The sequence below is a fragment of the Rhincodon typus genome, unplaced genomic scaffold, assembly GCF_021869965.1.
Source record: "Rhincodon typus isolate 14 unplaced genomic scaffold, sRhiTyp1.1 hic_rhity00002552, whole genome shotgun sequence".
In the NCBI taxonomy this organism is placed as follows: Eukaryota; Metazoa; Chordata; class Chondrichthyes; order Orectolobiformes; family Rhincodontidae; genus Rhincodon; species Rhincodon typus.
The window spans coordinates 14,223-24,324 of record NW_025968190.1 but is presented as its reverse complement, the minus strand read 5'-3'; the positions used below and the strand labels follow the sequence as shown (position 1 = coordinate 24,324).

The following is a 10,102-nucleotide window of genomic DNA, read 5'->3' as shown; positions in this document are numbered from 1 at the left end:
AAATCTCTCCCAGTTAGACTTCCACAAACTTCATTTGCCACATTTCTCCATTCTCAACCTATCAATCTTTTTGTAGCATCTTTTTTGTTCTCTTCACAATATACTTTGCTACCTGTCTTTGGTCACCATATTTACTGACAACATACTTGTCCCTCACTATTTCCCTTGTAGAAATTAAGTATTTGAGGACCCTGTGATCCACCACTCAATACATTTTGCCACCCAGTAAAAGACTAACTAACAAGCTGAGTAGACAGTCTTCCATCCATGCCAGTATGATGCTCATATGCTGTTGGCTTTCCTGCAGTAACCTTTGTGGTATGTTGTGGAAGCCTTCTGAAAGTTGAAGTGCTGCACATCTACTAGTTTGCCTGTATCCACATGACATTTTATTTCCTTAGTCTGAAACTGGTGAAGTGTGATCTCTCTTGAACAAAATCGTGCAGCAAGCTTTAGCTGACACCTTGTGAACCAGCACTCAAACCAGAAATTATACCTGAAATGATGAGTATTCTCTATCAGCATGATTTGTACAATGTCTAATAGTTGAGGCTCCAAGTGAGAAGGCTGTTTGCTAAGCTTTATTTATGGCAAAGTTGCATTACTGATTTATGCTGTAAATAAGTGTGTATACCCCACATTACATTTATATTGTGTTTCCACATTGATAATGTGGACCTCTTGATCAACCACTACACCCTGGTCCCAATGGGTGCTGGTCAGTCATCCCTGTAATGGTTAAGCTAACAGCTCCTGCTTTGTCTCCCTCTCTCTCCAACTAAATGAATTACATTTGCTATCTTCTAATCTAATGCAACCAATCCTGACTCAGTTTTGGAAAACTGAAACAAATGCATCAACCATCTCCTGTGCAGCTACTTAAGGCCATTGGATGAAGTCCATCAGAACCTGGGTACTTGTCAGTCCACAGCTCCACTTTAGTATTACTTCTCTGGTTGATTTGGAGTTCCTCCCTCCCATTTCTGGATTCAGTGTGAAGACTGAGGCAAAATACCATTTGTTTGCCAATTCTTCCTTTCCATTATTAACTCTACAGTCTTTGGTCCTATAGAATAAATATTCACTTAACTTTTAAATATTTATAGATACTTGTTGTTCCAGCAAGCTTTCTCTTGCTTTACCCTCTTAGTAATTCTTTACTTTCTAATATTTGTTCCAATTTTCTGACCTGCCACCAGTCTTTGAACAATTAAAAGCTTTTCCTTTTAGTTTGATTGTTATCCTTGTGTTGACCATAAATGTTGAGTCTGTCCCTAAGATGCTCTTACTCAATGCACTAAACTGTTCTGCAATATCCTCAAATGTCTCAGTGCATCTCAACTCCTTTTTAATCTAACTTGCCAGTTTGCTTTAGCCAGCTCTGCTTTCATGAACTTATTTTCTTAGTCTCAGACCCATTCCCCTCTCCCTCAAATTGAATATAAAATTCAGCTGTATTGTTGCTGCTACTTCAGAGCAGCTTTGCTGAGGTCCTATCTGTGGCACAAGGCCATGCCTGGTATAGCCCAGTCTGGCTCCAGAATGTAGTGTTCTAAGAAAATAAATTAAAATTTTGCAATGGGTTCAAAACTCAGGAACTGCCCTTGAGTTAAATTGACATTAACAAGTGACAGGAGCAAAATCTCAGATGGAGGGTTGCTTTTAGTTGGACACTAGGGTGTGCTGGAGTCTCTCCTGAATATGCCATGTGTTCTAGCTGCAGTACTAACTTATTCTTGTTCTACAGCTGTTTGAAACTGCAAACAAGTACCACTTCCTCCACAGCCTGGCTCTCCTGGGTGCTCCCCACTGCAGGAAACCTCTGCTGGTATGAGACTTTCATTGCTTCTAGTTTTACTGCTTTCCCCCCAACTGTTGATTCATCTGTCAATGGCTCTACCAGTGTCCCTTGTACCTTTTTCTGAAGCGGGGTCTAGGCCCGAAACGTCAGCTTTCCTGCTCCTCTGCTGCTTGGCCTGTGTTCATTCAGCTCTACATCTTGTTATCTCCCTTATACCCTGATTGTGTAGCTAAGTCATCTACAGTGCCTGCACAACCCAATGAAATATCTCACTCATCAGTGTTCAGAACTTCCATTTAGAGTGGGATGAGTTTGGAGGATTTTTATTTGCCTGCCCCTGGCATTGTATCCCACAAAGATTGCTGGCTTTGGAGTTCATGTAGTGATTGTCTCTTGTGTACGTAAAGCATTCCCAGCTAGCAATCTATGCATTACATGTCTGAGCCTAACCTGTTCTCACCCAACCTTACTCCTGTGTAGGAGTTGTTAGACAGCAAACCCAAGACAGGTGAATACCAAAGTTTAAATGTGTACCTTCAGAGTCTGTACAACTTAACCCAACATGAGATGTGTGCAGCTGATGCTGTAGATCTTTGCCCAGCTAAAATGAGGCATCCTACTTGATTGGCATCATAGCCACAAGCGTTTCCCTCCCTTCTCCACTGTTCAATTGTAGCAGTGCACCATCTGGAGATGCACTGCAGAAACTCACCTTACAGCACCTTCCAAGGCCATGAATGCTACTGTTTGGAAGAACAGATACATAGGAACACCACCTGAGATCCCTCTCCAAGCCACCCACTATCCTGAATCGGAAATGTATTGTTGCCCCTTCAGTGTTACTTGATTGAAATCCCTGAACTTCCTCCCTAACAGCACTGTTTCTGCACCACAGTGACTCCAGTGGTTCAAGAAGGTAGCTCACCACCTAGGCTTTGAGGCCCACTGGGGATCAGCAATAAAAGCCAGTTACCACGAAAGGTGGCTGTGGTTAGCACAAGTGCCTGGGTTCACTTCTACCCTCGAGCTGTGTGGAGTTGGCACATTCTCCCCATGTCTGCATGGGTTTCCTCCCACAGTCCAAAGGTGTGCAGGCTAGGTGGATTGGCCATGCTAGATTGCCTGTAGTGTTCAGGGTTGTGTAGATTAGGTGGGTTATTGGGAATGGGGCTGGATGGGATGCTCGGAGGGTCAGTGTGGACTTGTTGGGCCAAAGGTAGCCTGTTTCCATACTGTAGGGATTCTAAATTGAAGTCTAAACCCATTGACTAGTTTCAATAGTGAATTTTTTGCTTCCAGTTGCTGCACCTTCAGAAGTAACCTTGCATTGTACTGACCTGAATATCATTGAATTGTAGGCTGGCTCCTTGCTGACCTCTGGCATGGTGATGTTCTGTGGTTCCCTCTACTATCAAGCTGTGACTGGAGATCCAAAGTTCACCAAAGCTGCACCATATGGAGGAACCATTCTGATAGTGGGCTGGGCAGCCATGGCACTCTGAGCTTGGCAGGAAGCAGGGCAAGGGAGCATGCTGAGCAGACAGGTGGAATTTGACAGGCTTTGAGGGTACAAATTGGATTGGGAACCCCCCTCGCCCCCAGCATGTATTCAGGGACCCTCCTCTGTAAGGCACCCATGAGCAGCCTCTACTCATTCCACTGGTCTGAAGCCAGTGCTCCAACCTGCTAGGGCTATTTTGATCACTTGCTGTGCTAAGTTGTTGATCTTGCCTTCAATCCTGCTTGTGTCCATTCCATCTTGTCTCAGTCCACTGAGCAGAGCCTGTTATGTGCTCATTAACTTGGCCATGCAGCAGAATATCAACCATGATGTGACAAGTCCAGAATGTATTGTACAGAAGATGGCTCACCTTCATCATGCATCACATTGGTCTGCCAATTGGCCAAGAAACAAGATTAGACTTTCAGTATTGCTGAAAGGACCAGTGTTATCAAGTTTGTCCTGATGAATGCAAGAATGCCAAATATCAAAGGATTGCTGATTTTTACTCTGGGGCGGGAAACAGGGGACTGATTGTTTGCAGTTTGGCTTTCTTGAGAGTTGGTCCTGACTAGCACAAGACAAATGGCATTCACAACATGTATCCTTTCAGCAAACTTGTTTTGTACCAGCAAATAACTGACACATTCAGACTGAGGTGGTGACTTAACAGACTCAGCTGTTCCTGTTAGCCACACTTTTCAGGTGATGGTTGTGGGGTGGGCTTGTCTGAAGTGAGCAAGGTGAAAAATCAGACCACCACCACCCCTCCTGGTGCCAGTGAGCTGGGCATCCCACTGGTACTGTCCTGCACTGGATTGAATATTGAAGGTACTGATACAAGGCCATCCTCTTCATGGAATATTTATCCAATTCAGCAATACAGTTGGGAATACAATGGTAACCTCTAATGGTGGGAGCAGGGGGAAAATTGTGACCTGTTGCTACTCTGACCCTCTGTGGCCTGATTTTAGACTTGATACCTGTTTTGGGGAGGGAGGAAAAAAATGTTACTAGTGCCCCTGCTACCTTTATTTGAGCTTCAAATTCCAAATCCGCTGTTCACTTGTATCTGGTCTGTCTCTGGGAGGACATTTAGCAGGTGCAGTTTGGAATTGCTAGATTTATATAAATTGTGACACTAACTAGAATGTAATGCAGTGCAATGTCTGGTGATGTACCTAAATTAACTGACTTTTAATTCAGACTTTTGTACAAAAGCTGTATAAAATGTTTTTATTGCCTTGTGTTTGTCAGATTTTGTTTTTCAGTGAAATCTTCATTTCAAAATGAGGACTGCCTTGAAGTGAAGATAATACTTTAAGGGTCAAGTCTTTAGTGAAGAAAGCTCCAGAAAAGTGGAGGCAGCTGCTATTGAGTATTTAAGGCAGCTAGATTATTGACTAATATGTTGAAGAATATTGGGGCATGGACAAGAATGTGGAGCAGCCTCAAGGGGCTAAATGGTGTACATTTGTTAGTATCTTAATGACATTCCCAGTACCACATTGAGTCCTGCCCTGTCAGATGCTCTTTCAGATGAAACACTGACATTACCCTCTTTTCACTGGATCTAAAATGTTCTGAGCTATTGGAATAAAGATTGAGGGCTGGTTGGATGTGGGAGTTCTAACTGGGTCACTTTTCCTGAGCCAGTATTGTAAAGTAGATTCCAAAAATAGACATTACTGCAAAAGCTTGGCAGGACTGGCAGATCTGGAGAGCAAGCCTAGTTAATGTTTCAAGTCCAGTGACCCTTCAAGGATCCATTCTCTCTCAATACTGCCCCAACAGCACCTTTCCTGCAATGGCAGGTGTAATACCTGCCTGTTGAACTGAGGTCTGGATTTGATTACCTCATTCCCAGTTTTCCTTTGCAGTGGTGTGTGTATATATAGGGTCTAGCTCTGTTTGTTGATCTCCTTGGTGGAGAGCCAGGCCTCTAAGAATTCCTGTGTTTCTCTGTTTGGCCTGTCCTAGGATCCTGGTGTTGTCCCAATTGAACTGTTGGTTCTCCATATCTGTGAATGGAGATGAATAAGTATTGGTTATGTCTTTTTTGTTGCTAGTTGGTGTCCATGTACTCTTGTGGCCAATTTTCTTCCTGTCTATCCAATGTAATATTTGTTGCAGTCTTTGCATGGAATTTTGTATGTGTTCATTCTGTCCCTAGTGCATAGGGTGTCTTTGGTTTGAGTTAGCAGTTGGTGTAGGAGTCTTGTGGTCAGATTGGATGTGTTCCTGATGTATGGTAGTGTGTTAGTGTGCAGTATCTTGTTTGTGTGATAGGCATCATCAGACTCAGCTGTTCAGGTCTCTGCTGTTCTTATACTTGGAGGTACACTCTTCTTTTGGTGTAGTTCTGGGTTCTGACAGTGTTGCCCATTTTGGTGTTTTCACACCACCTTATGGGTGTTTATAGGGTGGTTACTGTAGAGTTTCTGTACTTGGTCACAGAAAAGCCACACTGACAAAGTTGTGTGAAAATGCTATATAGCAACCTGGAACTATGCCAAACAGTACCTCCAAGTATTTAAGGACAACAGATACCTGAACAGCTGGGTCTGATGATGCCTATATCTCAAACAGGAAGATACTGCACACTCTAACATGTCAGTTACCATACATCAGGAACACATCCAAACTGACCATAAGACTCCTACAACCATTGGGCATCAGTAGCACAAACCCAGCTCAACCCTGCAACTAACTCAAACCAATGTACAAAATTTCCCCCATGTTGCTTTTGTTGTTAGGACTCTCTGCTCTTGCACAGTTTGAAATAGATTACCTTTTTAAATTCTTCCTACCAAAGGGAACCATGAATCCTACTGCAGTGGGCCACAGCAACAGCCTGCATTTATCAGATAGTAAGAACTGACAATGCTAGATCAGAGATAAGTGTGGAGCTGGAGGAACACAGCAGGCCAGGCAGCAGCATAGGAGCAGGAAAGTTGACATTCTGGGTCAGGACCCTTCAGAAATGGGGAGGGGGAAGGTGGGTGGGATAGTGATAGTTGCATACAGATAGGCAGTGGTGGGGATTGGTCAGTGGGGTGGATAGGTGGGAGAGAACATGGACAGGTTGTCAGGTCAAGGTGGGGATGAGAGGGAGGCTTGGACATGGGATGAGAAGATTGTAAAACTGGTGGATTCCATGTTTAGGCCATTGGACTGTAGGCTCCCACAGCAGAATGAGGTGCTGCTCCTCCAGTTGACAAGTGGTGTCATCATGACACTGGAGGCCCAAGGAGTGAGTTAATGTTTCCCAACCAGAAGGTGTTGTCATTTGTCACAAACAGTGCAGGTGCTCTACAAAGCAGTCTCCGAGCCTCTGCTTGGTCTCTGTAGAGGCACACTGGGAGCAGTGGATGCAATAGATGACTTTGATGGATGTGCAGGTGAACCCCTGTCTGTTTGGGGCCTGGGATGGAGGTGAGGGGGGAAGTGTAGGGGCAGGTGTAAACTTCCTGCAGTTGCAGAGAAAGGTGGTGGGAGTGTGGAGTGGACAAGGGACTGGTCTCTGACTCCCTATGAAAGATAGATAAGAGTGGGGAGGGAAATATCTTTGATTGTGGGGTTGGATTGTAGGTGGCAGAGAATCATAAGTTAGATATGGAGGTTAGTGGGGTGATATGAGGACAAAGGGGGTTCTTTGTTTTTGTTGCCAGGAGGGGATATAAGGGCCTGGGTGCAGGAAATGCAAGAGATGTAGTCGGGAGCATTTTTGATCACCGACGGGATGTCATGGTCCTTGAAATATCCAAACATCCTGGATGTTTGGGAGTGGAATGCCCCATCTTGGGAGCAGATGCAGCAGAGGAATTGAGTAGGGGATCCGCATTCTTGCAGGTGGGTGAGGTGTAGTCTAGGTAGCTGTGGGAGTTGGTGGGCTTGAAATAGATGTTGGTTTTGAGGCAGTCACCAGAATTTAAGACAGAGGTCCAGGAAGGGGAGAGAGATATCAGATGGTCCAGGTGAATTTGAGGTTGCTGTGAAAGCTGTTAGTAAAGTTGATGAACTGTTCAAGCTCCTTGTTGGAGCATGAGGCAGTGCCAATACAGTCATGTAGCAGGAAGAGGTGGGGGATAGTGCCAGTGTATTATCTAAGCCTGCATTTATATCGTGCCTTTTAATATAACCCAAGGTGCATTATGGGAGCTTCCTAAAGCAGCTCTTGACCATGAGCCACTTAAGGTATTCATCCAACTGACCAAAAGCTTAGGCAGAGGGTTAGGCTTTAAGGACAAGTGTTTAGGTGGGAAATGCCAGAGCTTAAGGCTCCGGCACTGCTGCCAGTGGTGGAGCCTCTGCCCAGCATCGATTGCTTAAGTGTCTGGAGATCAGTGGAGCAGCATGAAGGTTGAGGACTGGAAGATGAGGGAGAGAGGTTTGCAGGAATAGAAGGATACAAAAGCAAGATTGAGTGTTTCAAGGTTGAGGCTTTCAGTCTGGGAGCCATATAGGCCAAAAACACCACAATGATGGTGAGCAGGACCCAAGTGAGGATGCAGGCCAGCAGAGCTTTGGAAGAACCGGAGTTTGCAGAGACCAGGCAGGACTCTGCTAGATTAGCCAAATCTGGGGGAGGAAAGGTGTTGATAACGGTTTCAGCAATAGGACTAGGTGATAGTCTAGAAGTGAAAATAAAAACAAATTGCTGAAGAAACTCAGCAGGTGAAGAGAAAGCAGAGTTAATGTTTTGAGTTTGGTAACCCCCTGCCCCCTCAGAACTGATGGTAGCTGGAAAACCCCAGATGATTTTTATATCCTGGCTATAAGCTCACATTGCCTTATTTGGAAATGTACAGTACAAAAATTGACTGACAAACTGATTCCTTTTTCAGTGTTTTCTGTCTTTTACTGTTGCACCAAATTTTCAGTGGTGCCAGAGCTGTTCTAGTCAAGGTCACCAGGCAGGCAATGGTATAGCAGTAATGTCACTGAGGTAGTAATCCAGAGCCCTGGGCTAATATTTTGGGAATGTGGGTTCCAACCCCACCATGAGTCATGAAACTTGAATTCTGTAAAAGTCTGGCATAAAATGTTAATCTAATGGTGATTATGTAGCTATTGTTGTAAAAGCACATCTGCTTTATCATTGACCTTTGGGGGGGAAAAATATACTGTTCCCACTTGGTCTGGTCTACCTATGTCCAGATCATAGCAATGAATCTTAGCTGCCCTTGGGCAATAAATACTGGTCTAGACAGTGGCACCCACATTTCATCAATTCTTTCTTACATTTCTGTTTGTCTTAATGTGCAGAAAATCCTGTTTCCCTGGCCACTGCCTGTGCTCACACTGGCTCCCAGCAAATTTAGTTTTCATATAAGATCATCAAATATAGCAGTAGGAGGCCATTCTGGCCCACCATTCAATCAAACTGGGGCCTTCACTCCAGCTTCTTGCCTGAACACTGCAGTCCATGACACCCTTGTTGATGACAAATCTCAACTTTACCTTAACAATTATTTAATCCCACTGCTTTCTTGGAGAGAGAATTCCAAAAATTCTGGAGAAATTCATCCCTAAATCTCTTGTTTTGGACTCCCCTACCCTGGGCAAAAGACCTATTTACCCTATCCATGCCCCTCATGATTTTATAAATCTCTATAGTGTCACCCCTCAGCCTCTGACACTCTGGGGCAGGGGGAGAATTAGCCTCAGCCTCTTCCCTATAGCTCCAACCCTGGCAACAGCCTTAAATCCTTTTCTGAACATCTTTCCTATGGCAGGGTGACCAGAATTGAAGCAGTATTCCCAAAGTGGCCTAACCAATGTCCTGTACAGCTACAATAGGGCATCTCAATGCACTGACCAATAAAGACAAGTACCAAATGCCACCTTCACCGCCCTGTCTACCTGCACTCCAAGGTCTCTTTGTTGGGCAACACTTCCCCAGGACCTTACCATTAAGTACATAAGTCCTGCCTCTTCAAGCTAAGTATTCAGTTAGTTTTCATTTACTTGTGGGATGTGGGTGTCACTGGCTGGGTCATCCTGACTATTTCCTGTCTCTAATTGCCATGGAGAAGGAGATGGTGAGCGGCCTCGTTAAATCATTAGATGATGGTCTAGTGGTATTATTACTGCTGTTGAGGAGTACACAGCTAATGTTCTGGTGACGCAGGCTCAATTCCCACACGCTGCAGCTGGTGGAATTTGAATTCAGTTCAAAAACAAGACTAGTGATGACCGTGAAGCCGTTATCAATTGTTGGGGAAAAACCCATCTGGTTGACTCCTTCCCTTTTAGGGAAGGAAACTGCCATCCTTATCTGGTTTGGCCTACATGTGACTCCAGACCCACAGCTAATGTGGTTGATGCTTAACTGCCCTCTGGGCAATAAATGCTGCCTGGCCAGCAATGTCCTTCCCCCATGAATGAATTTTTAAAAACCCTTTGGGTGCACAAAGGGCAATAAACCAGGCTTTCAGCTACTCAACTTGTGACTACTATTTGGAAAAACAATTGAAATTATGATGAGTCGCATGGTAAGGCAGTGTTTCCTGTTTGCAATTGTTTCTGTTTTGTCTGCAAAAATCTGCATAGCATCTGTAACCTTAAGCAGCTAGGGTGCAGTAACGTCATAAACCTCCAAGCCTGTTCTGTTTTGGAACAAAAAACAGAAGTTGCTGGAAAAGCTTAGCAGGTCCGGTAGCATCGTAGAAAAACCAAAGTTAACGTTCTGGACCCTTCCTCAGCACTGTTCCTTTTTTTGGGTTCCACGAACATCGCAACTGACCCTCTGGTACTAAGCGGCCAGCTTCAAAACAAAATCCACCTCTTCAAACGAA

General features: G+C 44.5%; 1 protein-coding gene across 1 annotated transcript; it reads left to right on the top strand.

Moving 5' to 3' along the window:
* Nucleotides 1–1,738: 1,738 nt before the first annotated feature.
* Nucleotides 1,739–4,545, top strand: tmem256 (transmembrane protein 256; the record flags this gene model as incomplete). Its single annotated transcript, XM_048593244.1, has 2 exons — nt 1,739–1,828; nt 3,160–4,545. Coding segments are annotated over 2 exons (234 nt in total), but the record flags the coding sequence as incomplete, so codon positions are not given.
* Between the last annotated feature and the right edge of the window lie 5,557 nt (nt 4,546–10,102).